This window comes from Emydura macquarii, unplaced genomic scaffold (genome assembly GCF_026122565.2).
Source record: "Emydura macquarii macquarii isolate MOO-44397 ecotype Brisbane River unplaced genomic scaffold, CSIRO-AGI_Emac_v2 contig_3306, whole genome shotgun sequence".
Lineage (NCBI taxonomy): Eukaryota > Metazoa > Chordata > Testudines > Chelidae > Emydura > Emydura macquarii.
The window spans coordinates 61,253-80,255 of NW_027133443.1; the positions used below are offsets into that span (position 1 = coordinate 61,253).

Below are 19,003 nucleotides of genomic sequence, written 5' to 3' on the forward strand. Positions count from 1 at the left end.
TTAAGGAGATTATATGTGAACACAGACATAATGGATTACTACACTTATTAAAGAAAAATGTTAGTGAGGTATATACATTTACATGAAAATTTAAGTAGTGTTAAAAACATAACTCATTTTCTAAAAGTGTACAGCATATGTCCATGTGCCACATCAATATAATACATTATCTTTCTGTAGGAAACCAAACAAAAGTAAAGTCAGTAGAGAAAATTAATATCCTCTAAAAAAAAAAAGTAATAAATAATGGGGACTTCTTACGGGGAAGGTTTGGAAGGCATTAGATTAAAAGGTTGAATACCATTTTCTGTGCAAGATACAGGGAGAATGGAACGTGGAAATCCTTATAATAGATAGATGAATAGGTTAACTAGACTGAAAGGGCATCTTAGATACTGTAAATTAGATAGAGTAAAACATTAGGATTTGGTTTCTTGTTCTATTTTTACTCAGACCTGACTCTGGCATGGATGTCGGAACTTCCACTGAAGATATAAACTGAGTCAGGAAGGACATCATGATTTGGCCTAATCAGAATAAATAGTTAAGCAAGTAAAAGTACAATTTCATGACGTGATAGCTCTAATAACTTCTGAATAGGTGTGAATAAAAAAAGCTTAAATCAATCAGCTTCTTGACTTGTATCAGTGTTACACCTCTCTCATTTGACTCAAGGATTTGGAGCATGATTTCATTTAGCAATTCAAATGGACAATTTAGCCGTTAGGACCCTCAGCTGAAGTTGGGCAAATTTAAGAAACCTATTATTTGGTAAAAGCCATCAGGGTGGTAAGTGGGTTATAACCTTTATCCCTCAAGCTGCTGTTCACTTCAGAAAATTGCTTAGATCATTTTGTTGGGAAAGTCACAGCACCTAGGACATATGTGTAGTGTATTAATATGCAGCACAATAGATACTATCAACCTGTTACTAAGGAAAGCAATACAGTAAAAAATGGAAATTGATATAAGTTTTATGTATGATAGTATTAAAAACAAGTTATGATGTTAAAAATCAGACACAGAAGACTATAAAATGCAGGACAGTAAGCAATATCTGTAGTACAGGTTTAGTTTTTAGCATGATTTATGTCAAATCATCATATTTTGGAGAAAGAGAGAGGAAAAAAAGAGATTCTAGTTTAAGGTAGACACTAAAGTAGGTACCTTTGACTGCGATGGCCAGAAAAGGTGGAAACATCTCCTTTATTCTGCATACATCTCTCATCTTTCCCTGCCTGCTCTCCCCCTCAACTTTGACTAAGCGGATTTACACAACTGTTACACTACCAATGAATATCACCATTGTGAAAATTACACTTGTTTCACCAAAATCATTAACCACCCTTTGCACAACAAATGAACAGAGTCCCAAACATATAAGTAACATCTGAGACAAGGTGGGTAAGGTAATATCTTTTGTTGGACCAACTTCTATTGGTGAGAGAGATGAGCTTTTGAGCTTTTGGTCCAATAAAATATATTATCTCACTCATCTTGTCTCTCTAGTATCCTGGAATCTACACAATTACCACTACACATAATGTAATATCTGTTCATTAAGCATATTGAAAAAGAAAAGCAAGAGATTCTCCTCACAAGGACAGCAGTGTTAATGAGAAATAACTGCTCAGAAGTTAATGAAGTGACAGTGGTGTAAATGTTAGCATCAGACCCATAGTTTTACTGAACTAAAGAGTTTCAGAAATTTAGGCAATAGCTTTTGTCAGCAGTTTAGGCTGCCAGCTTTTCTATCTGAATAGCTCTCTGCAAACTTTTCTTCATCCCGATAGGTAAAGGGGGGGAGGGAATTGGGAGAAATCAGAACATTTTAGACACAATACCTGCATATAAAAGCAACATCCAAATGAAGATCACAGATTCATGCATTTTGACTGGGTTTAGAGGTGCAAGAAAAGCAATGAACTTCAAGCTACACATTGCTTGAAAATATATAGATGATGCCCTTGAAATCTGATCCTTCCTCTATCACCAAATTATTTAAAAGGAAGTGTTATGTGGGTCACCTTTAAAAACAGCTTTTGCTGCCAACCTGTTCCAGTAAACCATGATAACAATGTAGGTGCCCTCAATGCTGCTTTGATTTCTTAGCATTTATTTTAGTTACTTCCTCAAGAAACAACTAACTTTAAGCTATTCAGCATAATTTCTTCGATGCTCTCTTTTTCTTTTAATTTTGTTAGAGGCAGGTGGAATCTGGAGTAGAAGTGTAGGCTGGAGGACCTGATCACCAACTTGAAGAAAAATAATTTGCTACTCCCAGATCAATTCATAGCCCTGGCCTGAGGGCTGGGCTTGTTGTCCAACACCCACACACATACGAGGAAACAAAGTAACAGTCCTGGTCCCAGCACAGATTATGGGGCCCCCCTGCCCTACCAGCTCAGCAGTCAGGGCCTCTGCTGCTGTTATGGGAAAGTATTTTTGCAGTCCCCTCCTGATCCTAGGCCCGGACAGGGGACTGCAGCTCTCAGCGGACTAGATGACAAAATGGCTCCTTATGGTATCTGTATCTCCCTACCTAGTAATTATCAAACCATCACCTGACACTGCTCAGATGGATTGATTCCCAGCACATTTCTGTGGGGCTTTTCTTCAGAAGACTGGCTGCTCCCCAGCCCTACTGGCCCTTAAAGGGGCAGATCACCTGTTACAAGAACCCACCTTTCCCAGAGACCAGATGGTCTCTGCATACCAACATGTATCATGAGCCACCAGCCTGCACTGGCTGTTTAGAGTACCTGTTGATATCCAGATACTGTAACTGCAGCAAACTCAGTTGAAGCTGTGCTTTTAACACATAAAATTACTACATACTCTGGAAAGATCAAGCTTGAGGTACATCAAGTGGAGCAGTGTTTCTGAACTACGGGTCCATGGCCTGGCACCAGTCCCTGAGATATCCCTGACAGTTTAGGAAGGCAGCAAAAGGCAGCAAGCTGGTCCCTGCTATCCGAAAGGTTGAGAAGCACAGAAGTAGAGCACTGGATGTTGTTAGACTCTGTTGACAATTTGGGCCTTAATCTCTCTGTGCTTCAGTTGCCCAGCTGTAAACATGGGATTAATAATGCCATTTAACCATACAACTTCATTTTTATTTCTGAAGTACTCACCTGCTACACAGAGAGCACACTAGAAACATCCCCAAAGAAATGAATAGTTTTGTATGGTGTGTATTAAATAAGACCTGAGGCCGCATGTTGAATGAGAATGATACAAAAAATATTGAATAACTGTTCATTAACTGAATGAGGCAGGAGTCCAGGGTGGGGGAAAGAGATAATATATGGTCATCTAATTAAAGACTGTATCATAATACATAGACACAAAGGGGCTGAATTTGTGTTCCCCAGACAACCTTAATTCCAGCATTTCCTAATTTTTGAGTGTTTGACTTGACAATTTTAATGATGTCCTTTTAATGCAAGTTCATGTAATTTTGAAACAACAGCTTTTTATCTGAGTGTCTCAGAACTATTTCCACAATTTTATTTTGATTGTTCTTAAATATAAATGTATAATATCCATCACTGTAGTATCCTGACCATATTTTAGTTCTTCAGATCACCAAACCGAAGCCTTGATATAAACCTAAATATTCTACTTCTTAAAGATTTAAGTATATATCCTTTGAAGAATTCTGCTAAGTCTGTATTTAACAGTGAATTCTATTAACTGAATCTGACACATACAATCCTATTATGCTGTTTTCATTCATTTTTAATTAGGAAATATTACACAATCCCTGTATAATTCCAAGGTAAACTAAACATTTGATATAAGTGTAGCCCCTTCCCTGAAGTGTGATTTAAGGGTCTTTCTTTTTCTCACCCTGGTTCTTGCATTCACCTGTATTTACAGTGGCTTCTCCTATCTCCTCTCATGGATTGCGTGCTGGGTTCTTTTCTGGCAGAGGGTGCCTCTGCCCAAAGTGATTCCCCAGTGTGCCATATACATAAAGGTGCTGGCCCGTGAGAAAGTTAATAATATTTGCTGGCAAGGAGTGTGAAGCCCAATACACAGGGAACCATAAAACACACAGAACTAATTCCAGCAAAGAAACCACACCAAAACCAACAATATAACAAAGGAAGGATTTATTGGGAACAAGGAAATAGGATCAAGGGAAGGAAAGGATTACTGTTAACTAATAATTAATTAACTTTGATAAATAAACCATTTCCTCAAATCCCAACACTAACAACTCCTCCAAACTGCTCCCTCCCTAGCATCTCCCCATGGCAGATAGTAGGCTGAGGTTGAGTCTCCCGAGACAGCACGTTTCAGTGCTGTGGTGTTGCCCAGTTTAAACCAAAAGTCCCCTTAATTTATCTTCCCCCTGGGTGCAGGGTGAGTTCCTTTCCAGACTGCCTGCTTCCCAGGTCCAGAATCCTCCGATGAGGGGTCTTACGTGGATCTTGGGGGCCAGCACTGGCTCAGAGTTCTCTCTCTTCTTGATGCTGATTGCTACAATGCGGGAACTGCCTGATCTAAGCAGTACATCTCACAGCAGCTCAAGAATCCCCTTTGGGAGAGGGGGTTTTGCAGGGACTCCTGAACCCAGAGCTGTCCTGTGTCTCTCCCAGCTTCCAAACCAAATGAACTCTCTGAGTCAGGCTGTCCCCTTGCAAGGGTATTGTGTGGCCCTGTTTGTCACTGGGCCAGGAGACTACTCATCCAGATCACCCCATGGAGAAGCATCCCCACTGGCGTCAGTAGGCGTTTCTAGTCCATTCTGACCCCACTCCTGACTCCAGGCATGCTGAGAGATGTGGTCAGAGGACTTAGATACACATTACAGTGTATCTGTACACTGTACGGGGGCCCCTTTTGGTGGGGCCCCTTAAATTTTAGTCTGGCTCTCCAGGAGCCCGAAAACTCAAAGTGGGGGTATAACACTGTTTTCTATTCAGCACTTTGGTGTCTCCTTGTATTTAATCGTGGACTAATAGCTCCCTCCCAGCTAATGCCCCCTTCTGTCCTCTCACTCTGCAGCATCTCTCACGCTCAATGAGTGGCAACCCCCTTCACGGCTTGGCCCACTGGTCACATCATATGTTTTCCCCCTTTTAGGATATTGTTCCCCATTGTCCCCTAAGTCAAAGCTATACTACTTCCCCCAATAGCTGATAGAGAAACCCAGGTTCACCCTCTACTTCAAGTTCCAACTCAGGGACTCTCTAATCAGCAGCCACGGTCTGCTCTATCCCAAACCCTGTTGCTATTTCCCTGAGCCTCTTCCTACTCTGTCTCCTTCAGGTTTCTGCTCCATTACCTTTCTAGGTAAACCCTTCTTTCAGGATCTGAATCCCAGGGCTTCTCCTCTCTCCTTGAGTTTTCTTTCCTTCTCTAATACGTAGAGAGTGAGTGCAGGCTCTCTCACTACAGGCCTTTCTGGTTTCAGTTTACTAGTTTTATACCAGCCCAGTCTACACCTGCTCAGCTGAGCTTCATCTTCCATTAGGCTTTGTTGATCCAGCTTAATTGTCTCCCAGGTGCATCCTACTAGGTTTATCAGCCTCTCAAGATACCTTAATCCTTTCACGTGAGGGGTGAAGTGAACACACCATGGAGGGGAGTTACATAAATACTGTAAGCTTAGTTGCTAAATTAGAGTTTAAACATACTGTGGATATCGCTGAAAACTATTGCAAACAGTTAGAGCACTTATGGAAAGAATCCATGTTGTCACTGGACACCAGTGCCTGACATTACCAACAAAGGCTGCTCAAGACAATCTGCTGCGCTAAGCAACACTTCAGTGTGATGTCATCCCACACCTCTCAAATTTGTCATGGCCATACTTCCATCATGACAGAGGGGTGGCCAAGCCAAATCTGAGTAAGAGTTTTCGCGATCTGGTACAAAGGTTCACAGTGCTGCTTGGGTTTGGTCCAGCCAGCTCTCCCACCCATACTAAGCCTGCTGTCTGGAAATCTGCCTATAGCTAGAGCAGCCTGGGATTACCAAATTCAATCCTGCAGATTTTCCACACTCAAACTCCTATCGCCTTAAATGGGAGTTGCACACGTAGATAACCGCCAACATACACATTTGCTAGATGATATCCAGAAGGTGTTAACAATTTTAATGAGAAAAGTGGTCATCATTAACCTGGAAGAGATCAAAGATGCACCCAGATTTGATCTGAAGAGTGATCTACACACACTCCTTGCGTCCCACTCTTTGTGAACATTATGACAGAAACCCCTTGCAGCACTGCCTATCACAATCCATTTCATCATCAGTCCTCAGCAGGAATGGTTTGCTCCATCGTACCAGGGAACAGCTGTGTTCCTCCTTCATCACTGCATTCAGAGTCAGGATTGTAAATACCCATTGGCCCCAATGTACAGAGTCGGCGCTAGGCATAAGCAGACTAAGCAACTGCTTAGGACCTCAGACAACAAAAGGGACCCCCTATTTGCTGTTTAGTATAAGAACTTGCCTGTTTTAGTATTGGGGGGAGGAGAATATTCCTGCTTAGGACCCCCAATAGGTTAGCACCGGCTGTCAATGTGCCAGACTGGCTGGTGCAGGGGGCCTCTGTACCACTTTCACAGGAGTCCTCTGTGATACGAGAGAGGGTTAACAGCAGTGGGTTAGCAACTTTTGTCAGGCCTGACATACTCACTGCATCTCACACACTGGGCTGATGATATTAATTGAAAAGGTGACATGCACTATGTGGTTTGAAATCTAACACCACACTGGTCATTAATATAACTGTGACATGTTTGTAACAACACTGTTAAGGTGCAATTATAGATACTCTCTAGTATTATGTCTTGGAGACTGAGAAAGGAGCCAAAACAGAATTTTTTCCATTGTGGCAGTCTATACTCTCGTGTTCAACCTTTTACAAGATTGTGATACATTTTGTACAAAGTCTGTCTTGTGAGGGATCATTTGAAAACTCAATCTGCTGAACACTATGGGCCTGGTAAAATGTGTGTGGTAACATTGTATGTAAAGTTATAAAATTCTACTGCATGGCATCACTAAGGGCTTGTCTACACTTACCTCGGAGATTCGGCAGCAGCTGACTGGAGTTATGCAAGCTACGCAAAACACTTGCGTAACTCCCATCGACTTCTCTGATTCTGTTCTGCGCCCCGTCTTCACTGCACTGTGCCGACGGGAACCACGTTCCCGTCGACACAGTGCTATGCCACTTGAGAAGGTGGTCTTAATATGTCGATTTCTGGATCGACTGAGCAGGTCTTCACTGACCACTCAGTCGATCCAGAGAAGTCAATCTGATGGCGGTGACTCTGCGGCCATCAGTGTAGACATAGCCTAAGTTTAGAAAAGCAGGCCAGAAAACCAGTGCCTCAGAGACGATAGGCAAATTAATGCCTCTGCCATATGTCAACATACTCAGATGAGCCATTAACCTATTCTTTGGCAGGAAGAAGATTGTGAGCAAGACATTTACATATTGGCAAAGACACAGAAGAGGGCTTCTGTCCCACAGACCTGCTGTCGCCTGAACTCCAGCTGGAAATAATTCTCAAGGAAGGGAGAAAGGTAACAGAATAGAGAGCAAACCACCGCTCCTTGCCTATCCTCTCTGCTCCCGGCAACAGAAACATCTGAAAGCACACTGAACTGGCTGTCTAACAATACATCTAACTGTCTAACTGGCTGTCTAACAATACATCTCAGACTAATGCATTGTCATGAGCTGACCTGACCTCAGGCCAATGGGTACCTGTTTTATGTAGGGTGTGGAAATCTATTGAGAGAAATCCTTTTAATTGCCTTTCACATATCTGAGTTAATTTATATACTGTACTCTTAAATATTCTGTAAGCACCTAGGGTAATTTTTTTTAAAGTGTATAAATTACTTAAGGATCCTAAAACCATTTTCAAAAATGATTTAGGAACTTAGGAGCCTAAATCCCATTGATTCTCAAGGATACCCGTAAGTGCCTACAGGCCAGGCTTCCAAAAATATTTAGGAGACTAAAGATGCATTGAGGCACCTTGTGAGACAAAACAGCATAGGCATCTAACTCCCATTGAAATCAATGAGACAATGTGTGGTTGTGGTAATATCTTCTTTTGATGGAAGGGAAAGTTTGTACCAACAGAAGTTGGTCTATTATATGATATTATCTCACCGACTTTTTGTCTCATGTTCTGGGACCAACACAGTTGCAGCTTTGCAAACAACATTGGAATCAATGACAGTTAGGCACCAAGGTGCTTTTGTAAATCCCAATAGGCACTAATCAGCATCTTAAAGCACCTAAACGCCTTTAAAAATCTGAAACCAAGTTACTTTTGAAAATGGGACTTAGGCATTTCTGAAAATATTACCAGAGGGGAAATAAATCTAAGTAAGTAAAGTAAGAACTGTTCATTAGGCCACGGCAGCTATTGATTAGTACAAATCATTATAATCATCAGTGCAGATTTATTTATGTATTTCACCAGAAAAACAAATATTTGCAGACACTCAGAGGAGTACCTCACATCCCTTGAAGCACTCATGACTACAGCTGGACAAATAATGGGGGAAAGTATGTCTAATAATTTATTATTAAAATATCAAGAAATTTGTGCAATTAATTATTTGACAGATGTTCTTCAATCAGCTCCGTCTATGGCTAAGGTTTCCATGTGCCCGCTTCAATCAACAGCACAAACAAAATACATAGATGAACGAACTAAGCTGTGGATCAGAAAAACAAGAGGCCACTTTGCAGGGGCCAGGAACAGAGGAGAACTAGAAACATTATGGCCTACAGGTAATCTTATCAAAATGAAAGATAAGCTGGAGGGAAAGCATATGAATGGAAAAAGGACCGACTGAGATAAAGAGAGTCCTTTTCAAGGAGATTGTGAGGCACAAGTAATTTAAAATGCAAATGAAAGAAGTGAACCTGATTTGAAGCAGGTCTCAAAAGAAAAATATGCAATAATTACCAACATTTTCTAGAAAAGGAAGTAGATAAATTAAGAGTACGATAATTCCAGCACAGGTGTTTGATGGAATTCAGTTGTTCCAATTCTATAGTCAGGATTCATCTTTAGACCTTCTCTCATAAGGAAGTGGCAGCAGATAGAGAAACATCATTGGTAAGTATATGTATATTTTAAAAGTATCTGTCTTTGACAGAGTGCTGAGAGCCAACATCTGTCCCAGAACTGTGGTCACTTCAGCTCTGATTAGTTCCCCACAGAGAAGACTTGACTGAGGAACAGAGTACTTAATTACTTAATGACTGGGGATGCTAGGAGCTGGGAGAGAGAATTAAATAATAGAGGAAGGCAGTACAGAGAGGGTAAGGCTAGCAGAGATGAGGATAAAGGGATTTCAGGAGGGTCAGAGCTCTCTCTTGAGAAAGGGCTGACTTCTGAAGAATGTTGTAGACAGAGCTGCTGCACAGCATTGATACAGTGGTGGTAACATTCACATAGAGGCGTTAACAAGCTTGAGGCATAGAAGATTGTGAGGGGTCATTGGGTGCAGCCTCCTCTGCTACAGGTATATAGATGAATCCCATTACTTGACTACCTGAGTGCCTCATAGTCTTCCATGCACTTACTCTCACCTCTGTGAAGTAGGGAAGTACTGTTATCTTCCTTTCTTCAGCCCTGAGGTTCTCAAACCTTTTCAACATGAAGACTGTATCTACTGGACCTTTCCCACATGCTATGACACAGACCACTTTCCTGCCCCATCTATTAATATATAACTTCCCTATGGCAACTAAAGCAATTGCTGACATGAAAAAGTAATATTAGGACAGTAATGTATTTTTAACTTCCTTTTATGCAGTTTAGTAGCTAGAAACAAGGAAAATAGCCAGCACCATGTGACTAGCCAGATCTACATGGACCGCCAACAAAAACTGTGTAGAGTAGTGTGAGAACCACTGACTGTTCCTCACTCTTACTCCATTATATTTCTATTTATCCTACCTACTCCCCACAGACTAAGGGATCTCTTCTCCCACCAATACCAATAACATACGGTCCATCTAATACACCAAATTTCCTCAGAACACCTCTCCCAGCACTGTGAAGTGCTGTTCATGATAAAGGAAGTGCAAACGAGTTAATTTAGGGGTGGTGGAGGGAATTTGAAAAACTGACATCAGAAAAAGTCAACTGAAATGTTTTAAAATATAATTATTGATCAGATATTCAGGAACATATTCCATTCATGTCTTTTTTACAGGTATTTCTTTGCCTGTATACAGAAAATCACTTAGAAAATATGCTAGCTATAGAGTATAATGGTTACATACTGATGTGTATTGGACTTTCTCTAATAAAATATACAATGTATTTCATCAGAGTCAATGGAAGTAAAGGCAGAAGCATGTGGTTGGGCCGACCGCAAGAAGAATTGTAAATGCATGGGATATTTAAAGTGCATCTAGAATCCATCTGCATGGTACACATTCTCAGGTCAACTTCTCTACAGAGAAAGAGCTTAAAAAAATATTGAGACAGAAAATCTCCCCAGCTCTGGTCATGCTGTGGAGCTGCAAAGCTGTTAGATCCCTCCAATGGATGATTCTCTTGGTGTGAGTCTAGTCCCCAGCTCGTATAGCCAGCTCCTATGCTAGTGTTCTTGTAACCCCCCATCTTTGATGACATGGAGGAGGTGAGGGTAGGCATGGTCAGAGCATCAATATGCATTCTTAGCTGGTGGATGGCTCTTTGGGCGTCATAGTCAGCTCGCATCTTTAGGGTGAACCCCAGAACCACAGGAGCTGCAAATGGCTCCTTTGCAGTCCCCTCCATTCCCCACTGCAATCTTGATATTTAACTGAGGATGAGAAGATAATAGAAAAATCTGAAGAGAGAGAATTTCTGAGTCAAACATCAGTGACCTATCCCACTGAAATATCTGACTTCTTAAAACCAGTTTCTCTATAATTTTATGTACTGGATAAGGGCAGAAGCATATCTCATTTTCTTATAAAAAGCTCAAAAAATACACTTCTTGATAGTACCAACCCTGTTTTGGAAATGGAAAAAAAACAGCACAAATTGGTGCTTGGCAAAGTTTCTTTATCACAAATTATGTTCTTCATATAGCAAAGTATTTGCTCAGATCCAGAGACATTATATTTGCCAGAATACAAATAGAAATATTGCATTGTAAACACTTCCTTTTTGTATTTTAAATTATATAAGAGATTCATTTAGAGTGGAAATCATCCCATTTTACAAATTAGCACAATCTATTTCATTTGTCTTCTCACCACAATTTCCATGTCAGAATATTTGAGATGTTAGAAACACTGGTCTTGAAAGGAAGTGAGAAGAGGATTATGAAGGAGAAAATTTGCAATAAAATCTAAATGCCTTGATGATCAGCACTGACTGAAATGTGCTAGACAGGCATAAAAGGTAAACATAAAAATATCAGATTGCCCTTTATTTTGTATAAAATTGCCCCTAAAAGTATTCTCTGTTGATCTTAGGTACTCGTGTGGCCTCCTTCCCTGTAGTATCTGACCATCTCACAATTTTAAATGTATTTATCCTTATAATATCCCTGTGAGGTGGGACAGTGCTGTTATCCCCATTTTACAGATGGACAACTGAGGCTCAGAGAGACTAAATGACCCGCCCACGATCACACAAGGTGTTTGTGGTGAAAAAGGAATTGAACATGATTTTTGGTTGGGCTAGACTAGAGATAGTCCTGAGCTGCAAAGTCTGGTTTTAGATCGAGGGGAAGGAGCTGGTGGGTCAGATTTGGGATTCAGTCTATGGAAATGGCAGCAAGTTAGAGAGTTGAGATCTGGAGTCAAACGTTTCCTAGCTTTCCCAGTTATCTGGATGAGGAGTTTTAAGCTCAGGCCCATGTCTAACTTGAATTTAACACAACTCAGAGTGTAACCTCATTACAGTAAGGCTTTCATACTTTCTCTTTAAAGCATGAATTGTCATATCAAAATTATTTAGTGCAAATGCTAGAAACGGAATCACTAGGTAAATGCCCTGAGATACCACTGTCTGGCAGATGCTGGTGCCTTTAGTATCTTACATTACATGGTATGGAATCAGTTTCCTGAATTTACTTTTCAAAAGAAACCCAACAAGAGTGAAAACAACAACTGCAAGCACCACAACAGTAACAATAAATGGAGCATTGGAACGATCAGCAGTATCAGTATGTGAACCCTGGGAATCTGTGTCTAACCGATGTTCAGAATAGTCCAGATCTGTGAGGTAAGAGAAAGAGAGTTTTGATTACATTTTGTTCTCTGCTCTAGTTATTGCCAAAGATATCAGGACAAAGAGAATTTGAATTAAAAAATTACATTCTAGATCAGATCAAGAAGTAAATCAATTTCACTCTATATTATACAAGACATTCTAGATACATCAATCCATCTTTCTATTAGTAAAGTCTATTTCATGAACTTAACCTCCAGCAGATACATTTTAGGTGAAATATTAAGAAAACATCATAACTAGCACAAGAGCTGGGGAATACAACCATTTTTCAAGGAAGGTTGAGGGTTCCTTTACTGGAGATATTCAAGGCTATACGTGACAATCACATTGCTTGAACAGTTCGGGGATAATTAAATCAATTAACCTATAATAGGGAGATGGAATGCATCTCACCTCTCTTCCTGCAGAATGATTCAATAGTCAATAAACAAATGTTTATATTAGAGCTGTTGATAAACCAGTAAAATCATGCTGCAGTGCTAGAAATCGGAAGTAACCTGACATGCAAAGATTTTGTGAAATGAAATGAAAAGAAAAGTGATTTACAGAACCTTATACTAAACACAAGAGAAGGTTATTTAAATTTACCAGCATTCCTGTTCTCAGTGCCATCTTTTCGAAGCTGAATTGGCCCAACAACAACATCCACTTTTTCTTGATAAGAGCTTGTATCTCTTTTAGACCTGGCTATGCAGCCTTGGTAGCATCGGGAAGAATAATCATATACTCTGCACACCACCATTTTAAACTGCAGGTAAACTGACGAATGTTTGTTAATAAACTTTAAGGCATTCAATTTGAACCGTATGGTGGAGCTGTAGGGTGAAAAGTATGTACCATAGGAGGTATCTCGAACACATCTAAAAGAAATAAATAAAATATAATTAGTCTTCATGCCTACACACAAAAATAAATCACTGCCATCAAGCATGTCCTATGTGCACAGATTAAATTTAAAAAAATAACAATGCACTGACAACAGAAAGGGAGAAAACTGTGTAATTGTACTAAGAACAGAAAATGAGGGATTAAAATAGTGGCAATGACTTGTCTGAAAGCAAAATGTACAGTATTGATGTCCCTAAATCAGCAATGTATTTACATGCATGCCTAACCCTAAGCGTGTGAGTAGTTTTACAGAATTCGCATACTTAAATTGAAGCTTGTGAACAAGTCTTTGCGGGTTCCAGGCCTAGGACTGAGGAGTTGCAAAGAGGCCACCTGGACATGTCCTGGCAACTAATCTACCAAACGAGCCCAGAGCTGCTTATTTATATCTCCAGGCTGCAGTGCAAATGACCACTGTAGAGCAGCTGAAGCAAAGGGAGCTTATTTTTATTATTAGGGGGAAATTGAAACCAAGATTTAAGCTCTTAAGTAAGGCTGGCCAGAAAACAACAATTCCATTTCATACGTAATGTTGAAATTTGTTTTTATTCCAGTGTGGATAAATAATGGGATTTCAAATTTTTTCATGAAAAAGAAAAACCCCACACATGAGAGAGACCTAAACCCAGCATAGCCAGGGCTGTTCCACAGGAGATGGGAGACTCAGGTCAAGTCCCTGCTCTGCATGATTCAGAGCAGGGACTTGGACCTTGGTCTCCCACAGTCTAGGCAAGCACCCTAACCACTTGGCCTAGGTCTTTTTCTTTGTCTTACCTGAGAAACCCTTCCCAATGACAGTTTTGTCAGAATTTATACATTTCCATGAAACATTTCAGCTTCAATGAAATAGCATTTTTTTATAGGAAAAAGTTCAGTTGAAAATGTTTCTACCAGCTCTACTTTGAAGGACAGGCTCCGTCTTTTTACTAAATGGTAATACAACACCTAGAACAATGGGGCCATGATGCCTGACTGGGTTCTCTAGGTGCTACTGAATATGAGGACAAATTCCTTCTTCCATTCTGTGCCATCTTATCCAACTCACCCCCACTCCTATGACTTCTGCTTTGAATGCAAGAAGCAAGAAAGTCAATGTTTCCAATTAACCAAATCTCTAAGTAATTCAACTGCATAGGTGCATCACAGAACAAGATTTTAATAAGTTTCACTTTCCTGTCAGTGTTGACTAGACTTAATAAGTGCCAAAAATTCCATGCTAATGCATTCTGGTTTAATTTAACCACCAGGAATAAGGAACACAACTTATCTGTTAACACAGCTATTATTTCAGCATAAACTTCAGACTTGTCATATAATCAATGTGTTTCATACAAATTTTAATAAACTCATTCTCTTAATAAAGATCATAAGGCATTAAACTATTCTTATAATAATCTCAGTTTATACTACATAATATACGTTACTATATTGTTTTATATTCATGCCAACACTTCTGTCACCTATAGATGGTTAAGATATGTTTATGAGTAGATATGGTGAATTTATATACTTTTGGGTTTTAATTTAAATAAATATTAGGTTTAAAAGATTTGGCATTCTCTTCACTGTATGATTTCATCAGATCATTTCTTAAAAGGACTGTTTTGAATATTTATAGATAGAGGGTTTTAAACTATCTAGTAGGTGGTTTCTTTAAAACTTAATTTCTTTATGTCCTGTAGCTCTAATGCTACCCTGGGCTGAATTATTTTGAAATTTCACTCTTATTCCCCATTATTTATATACAATTAGGATTGCACCAACAAATGAATGAGTCATATATTCATTGATAATGGGACCTGCTCCTGAAAGACTTGTACTTTCATATCAAGAAAGGTGTAGAGTCTAACAATGTGGATATCTACTGAAATTCTAGCTATTAAAGCATAGAAACATAAGAATTGCCACACTGGATAAGATCAGTGATCTGTTTTTTTTTTTTCCTTACTAGATCTAAGAATTTAATTTGTTTTCTATAATTCTTTTATCTGACTTTTCCACAAGAAATGGTTTAATTTGATCCAGATGAACAATTCTGGGTCATCTGAGTGACATTAAAATTCTTATGTGTCACTTGCAAAACACAGAATAATCATGGAAATAAACTGAGAAGATTTAAAAAAAAAAAAAGATACAAGAAAACTAGAATTGCAAAAAAGAATGAACTTTTTTCTTTTAAAAAATGGAGCAGAATATTTTAAAAATACACAGTTAACTTCTATAGACAAACTATTTGGGGATGAATTCAATCCTCATGGGGGCAGTGAAAATCCACTGATATCAATGGAGGTTGCGGTTACACCTGCTTTCATCAAAACTCAATTTACGTCTTTAGTTACTATATTACTTCCTTGAGTGGAATCACTGGTGCAGGGTTGCATCATCTAAATGTCATTTCTATTATTATTTCTCATTTTTTGCCAGGATTTGCCAAAACATATTTAAATAGTTTATTCGCAAAGGAAACTGTAATTAATTCACACTGGCCTCATTCAAATTATTCCATAAACAAAACAGATACAGTACTGCATGCACAGATCCATTGTAAACCACTGCTGAGAAAGTCCTTACCCACTCTTGATAATATCATAGGTTATTCTCGTAAAATCATTGGGATCAGGTGATGCAACACACGTATCCAAAAACAACACCAGATTTGGGTCAGAGCTGTGAATTGAAGCTTGAAGAAATAAATTCTGGTTCAAGTCAACGTAGTATGGCGAGTCATACACTGGCCGTGAGAAGGATGGTGATTCGTAAAATGAAATGTTCACGTCGTATCTGCTATACTGAGTTTCATTCACCTCAGTAACATCCTCAGGAACATACATTATTTCTACCCATCTGTTTTGGAGCATTTTGCAGTTGATATGCAAATGAAGATCTTTCTGCCTTTTGATTATGTAACCAGAAGAGGTTGCTTTGATCAAGTTGGAATAGATGATAGTGTTGTTGTTTCCCTGTTTGACACATTAAATACAGAATTATCTCATGTAGTCACAGTTTTGCCTAAGGTCACTATTACCATTATGCTTAATAAACTTTTTATGCCCCTATAGAATAATATGCACTTCAAAAACGTTGCTTCCACACTTCTGAAAAGAAATGTGAGTTAGGTCATTTCTATTCACAACACGTTTTTAACAACTTTGTTGGCTTTATGGTATAGTGATTATGTTAAGATATGTGAAAAATATTTTTTTTGAACCACACACAGCCAAGTTACTTGACATTCACGCAACCTTTGAACCTATAATGCACAAAGGTCTCGATTTAGCAAGGTACTTAAACACGATTCTAATCTAAAGCACTGTTGAAGTGAATGCTTTAAATTGGATATCTGTAACTGCCTTGCTGAACTGGGGCCCATGTAGGTGCCAATGATTTTGACTAATCACGGACATCAGGCTCATGCGTGAAAAAAGTCTGTGAACATGGTTTGAGGTTGTTCATGTATCTCCCGATCCTCCCAATATTCCCCATAAGGTCAATCTACAATAAGTGAGGAGTTTCCTGCAGGCAGGGGAAGGATAGATGGGATTGTTCAGTGAATTGGAACCTTCAGTCATAGATTCATTTGTAACTCCTGTGAAACACAGCGCGGGTTTCTCTTCATGACCTTCATGACCTACTTACACAGATAGTTAAATATTCAACTTCCTACCTCTCGTCTTGTGCCACAACCATTGTATGGTATTTTGAATATAACAAAGGTCGGTGTAACATTTGGTCTACAATAAGGGTCATTCAAGCTGACATCCCATGCAGTGTAGCCATGTGATTGGAGATATGCTCTGTTAACAACTACATGCATGTATTCTGGCAAGCACAGAAGAGCTAGTGGGTGGATAAAAAACATATTATTTGTGCATTCAGGCATACAATAATAATTAAATGTTACAACCTATATACATGCTGTTATCTACTCTGCATGTAGGTTGGGAGAGGGAAAGGGGTTCATAAGCCAAACCACATGATTTTACTCTATTATGTCTTAAATATTGAATTATGCACCAGGAACCTGTGGTTTAAGCTGTGGATTACTAGTATTAGGAAAATTTGCAAATTATAACTTCTCTCCTTGTGATCAGAGAGAGTCATCAGTGGTAAGGATCATATGAATCACAGTTATCATAGTAGAACAAATTCTGGAGTCAAGTGAAAGTCCTGTTGAAGCAACTTGGAATTTTGCTTGAGTAAAACTAAGAACTGTATTACCAGGCCAATTAGTAAGCAAATAAACTCAAGACTGTCAGTACTTCTGGGAGAGAATGATCTAAAACACAATGGGAGGTGAAGACAAAGGGAACAGTAAAGAAAAGAGAAATCAGTGTTTGTCGACAGCAATTTATGGGCCAGATTTTGCAGTCTTTAGTTATACTGATCCGCCAATGGCACTCACCGATTAAGTGCTATTCAATATGAGTAAGCATGGCAGAATCAGGGATCGCATGTATGACCTTACATAAGCCTTATAGGGTTTAGAGCTACATGTACAGAGGCTGAATCAAATTAATGAGCACCAAAGTGATAGTCCTTCATTGGGGACTGGATCCTGTAGTCTTTACCTGGGCAAAAGCCACATTGAAAAGAATAGGAGTGTTACCTGAATGAGTGCTTAATGATCAGGCTTTGAATGACTGTGAGAGGTGATCACTTGTGGGCACCTCCGTAGCTGAAGACAGACAAACTGCAGGGAATTCAGGGAAGAGCATCAAAAGTGGGAAAGGAAGTTGAGGGAATGATTCTAAATATGAATATTTCTAATACTAATACCAGTAAAGTACTAAACAGGCATAGAGCTCAGATAAATACTAACTAAAGAGCTGCGGGGAGGACATGAAATTGACTCATGCTATGAAAAGAGGAGTGCTTTAATGACTGTTTTGCCTGTATAAGGACTAGGATCAGACCCAAAGAGAATGAGCAGTTAGGGAGCACAAGGGGCCGTAAGCAAGAGTAAAGAGATGATATAAAGTAAAAATACATTTAGGCTGAATATCAGAGAAAATATCTATAAATAATTAATGTGATTGATTTTGTTTAAATATAAAACTAACTATTGTCTGAAAGTAGTAGGTCAATCATCACACAGTACGAAAGAGGACAGTGAATGGTTGCTATACTGAAGTGCATGAACAACATTAATCAATGGTTATTTAGCAAATAAAATCAGTAAATAGGCTTGTCTGCTGAAAAGCAAAGTTCTGTGTTAAACATGAACTTACTAGTATTCTGGTCTGTGGGAATGGAATAATATTCAGCGTGAAACCCTCTGTTTGTGATACTCCGGTCACTGTGAAATCGAACTGTCATCAAGTTTGAGGATGATGTATATGTAAGATAGGAACCATAACAAATTTTCCCCAGCAAAGGAGAGGTATAGAGCGGCCCATCATATATCTCAATATAATCATATTGGCATCTACTACCTTGTGTCCTGGGGAATAAACATCAACATTTTGTAAACTATTATGTGAATGTCTATTTAACTGCACATCACTAAATCTCAGATTAAACCCTTCAGACTGCAAGCTGTTTGGGACAGAGATCGTCTTCATTTTGCATCTTACATGGTACCAACAAGGACTGAAGAAATAACAAATAATGCTACATTCATACAATTTTCATTGCAGGTTTACTGCTCACTTACAATTGTTAAACCATGTTAAGAAATGTCCTTGAAATGGAGAGGGTACCAATTTCAAAAAATTATGATTTTGAACCCATGAGCTGCCTAGGAAATTAGTGCCTTACTTACACTATATCTCTAAACAAGAGTGTGACACGGGAGTTGCTCACTGCTTCAATTTCCCACACACAATCTACATTGTTTGGATAATTTCCAGGATAGAATGGGCTCTGAAATGTCCCAGATG

General features: G+C 39.2%; 1 protein-coding gene across 1 annotated transcript; it reads right to left on the reverse strand.

The window, feature by feature from the left end:
- Positions 1-9,880: 9,880 nt before the first annotated feature.
- Positions 9,881-17,656, reverse strand: LOC137143307 (deleted in malignant brain tumors 1 protein-like). Its single transcript, XM_067533048.1, has 3 exons — positions 15,696-17,656; positions 12,825-13,096; positions 9,881-12,220 (listed from the first exon to the last, which is right to left on the reverse strand). The coding sequence occupies exons 1-3, from the start codon at positions 15,980-15,982 to the stop codon at positions 12,039-12,041; spliced, it is 741 nt and encodes a 246-aa protein (XP_067389149.1). The 5' UTR covers positions 15,983-17,656; the 3' UTR covers positions 9,881-12,038.
- Between the last annotated feature and the right edge of the window lie 1,347 nt (positions 17,657-19,003).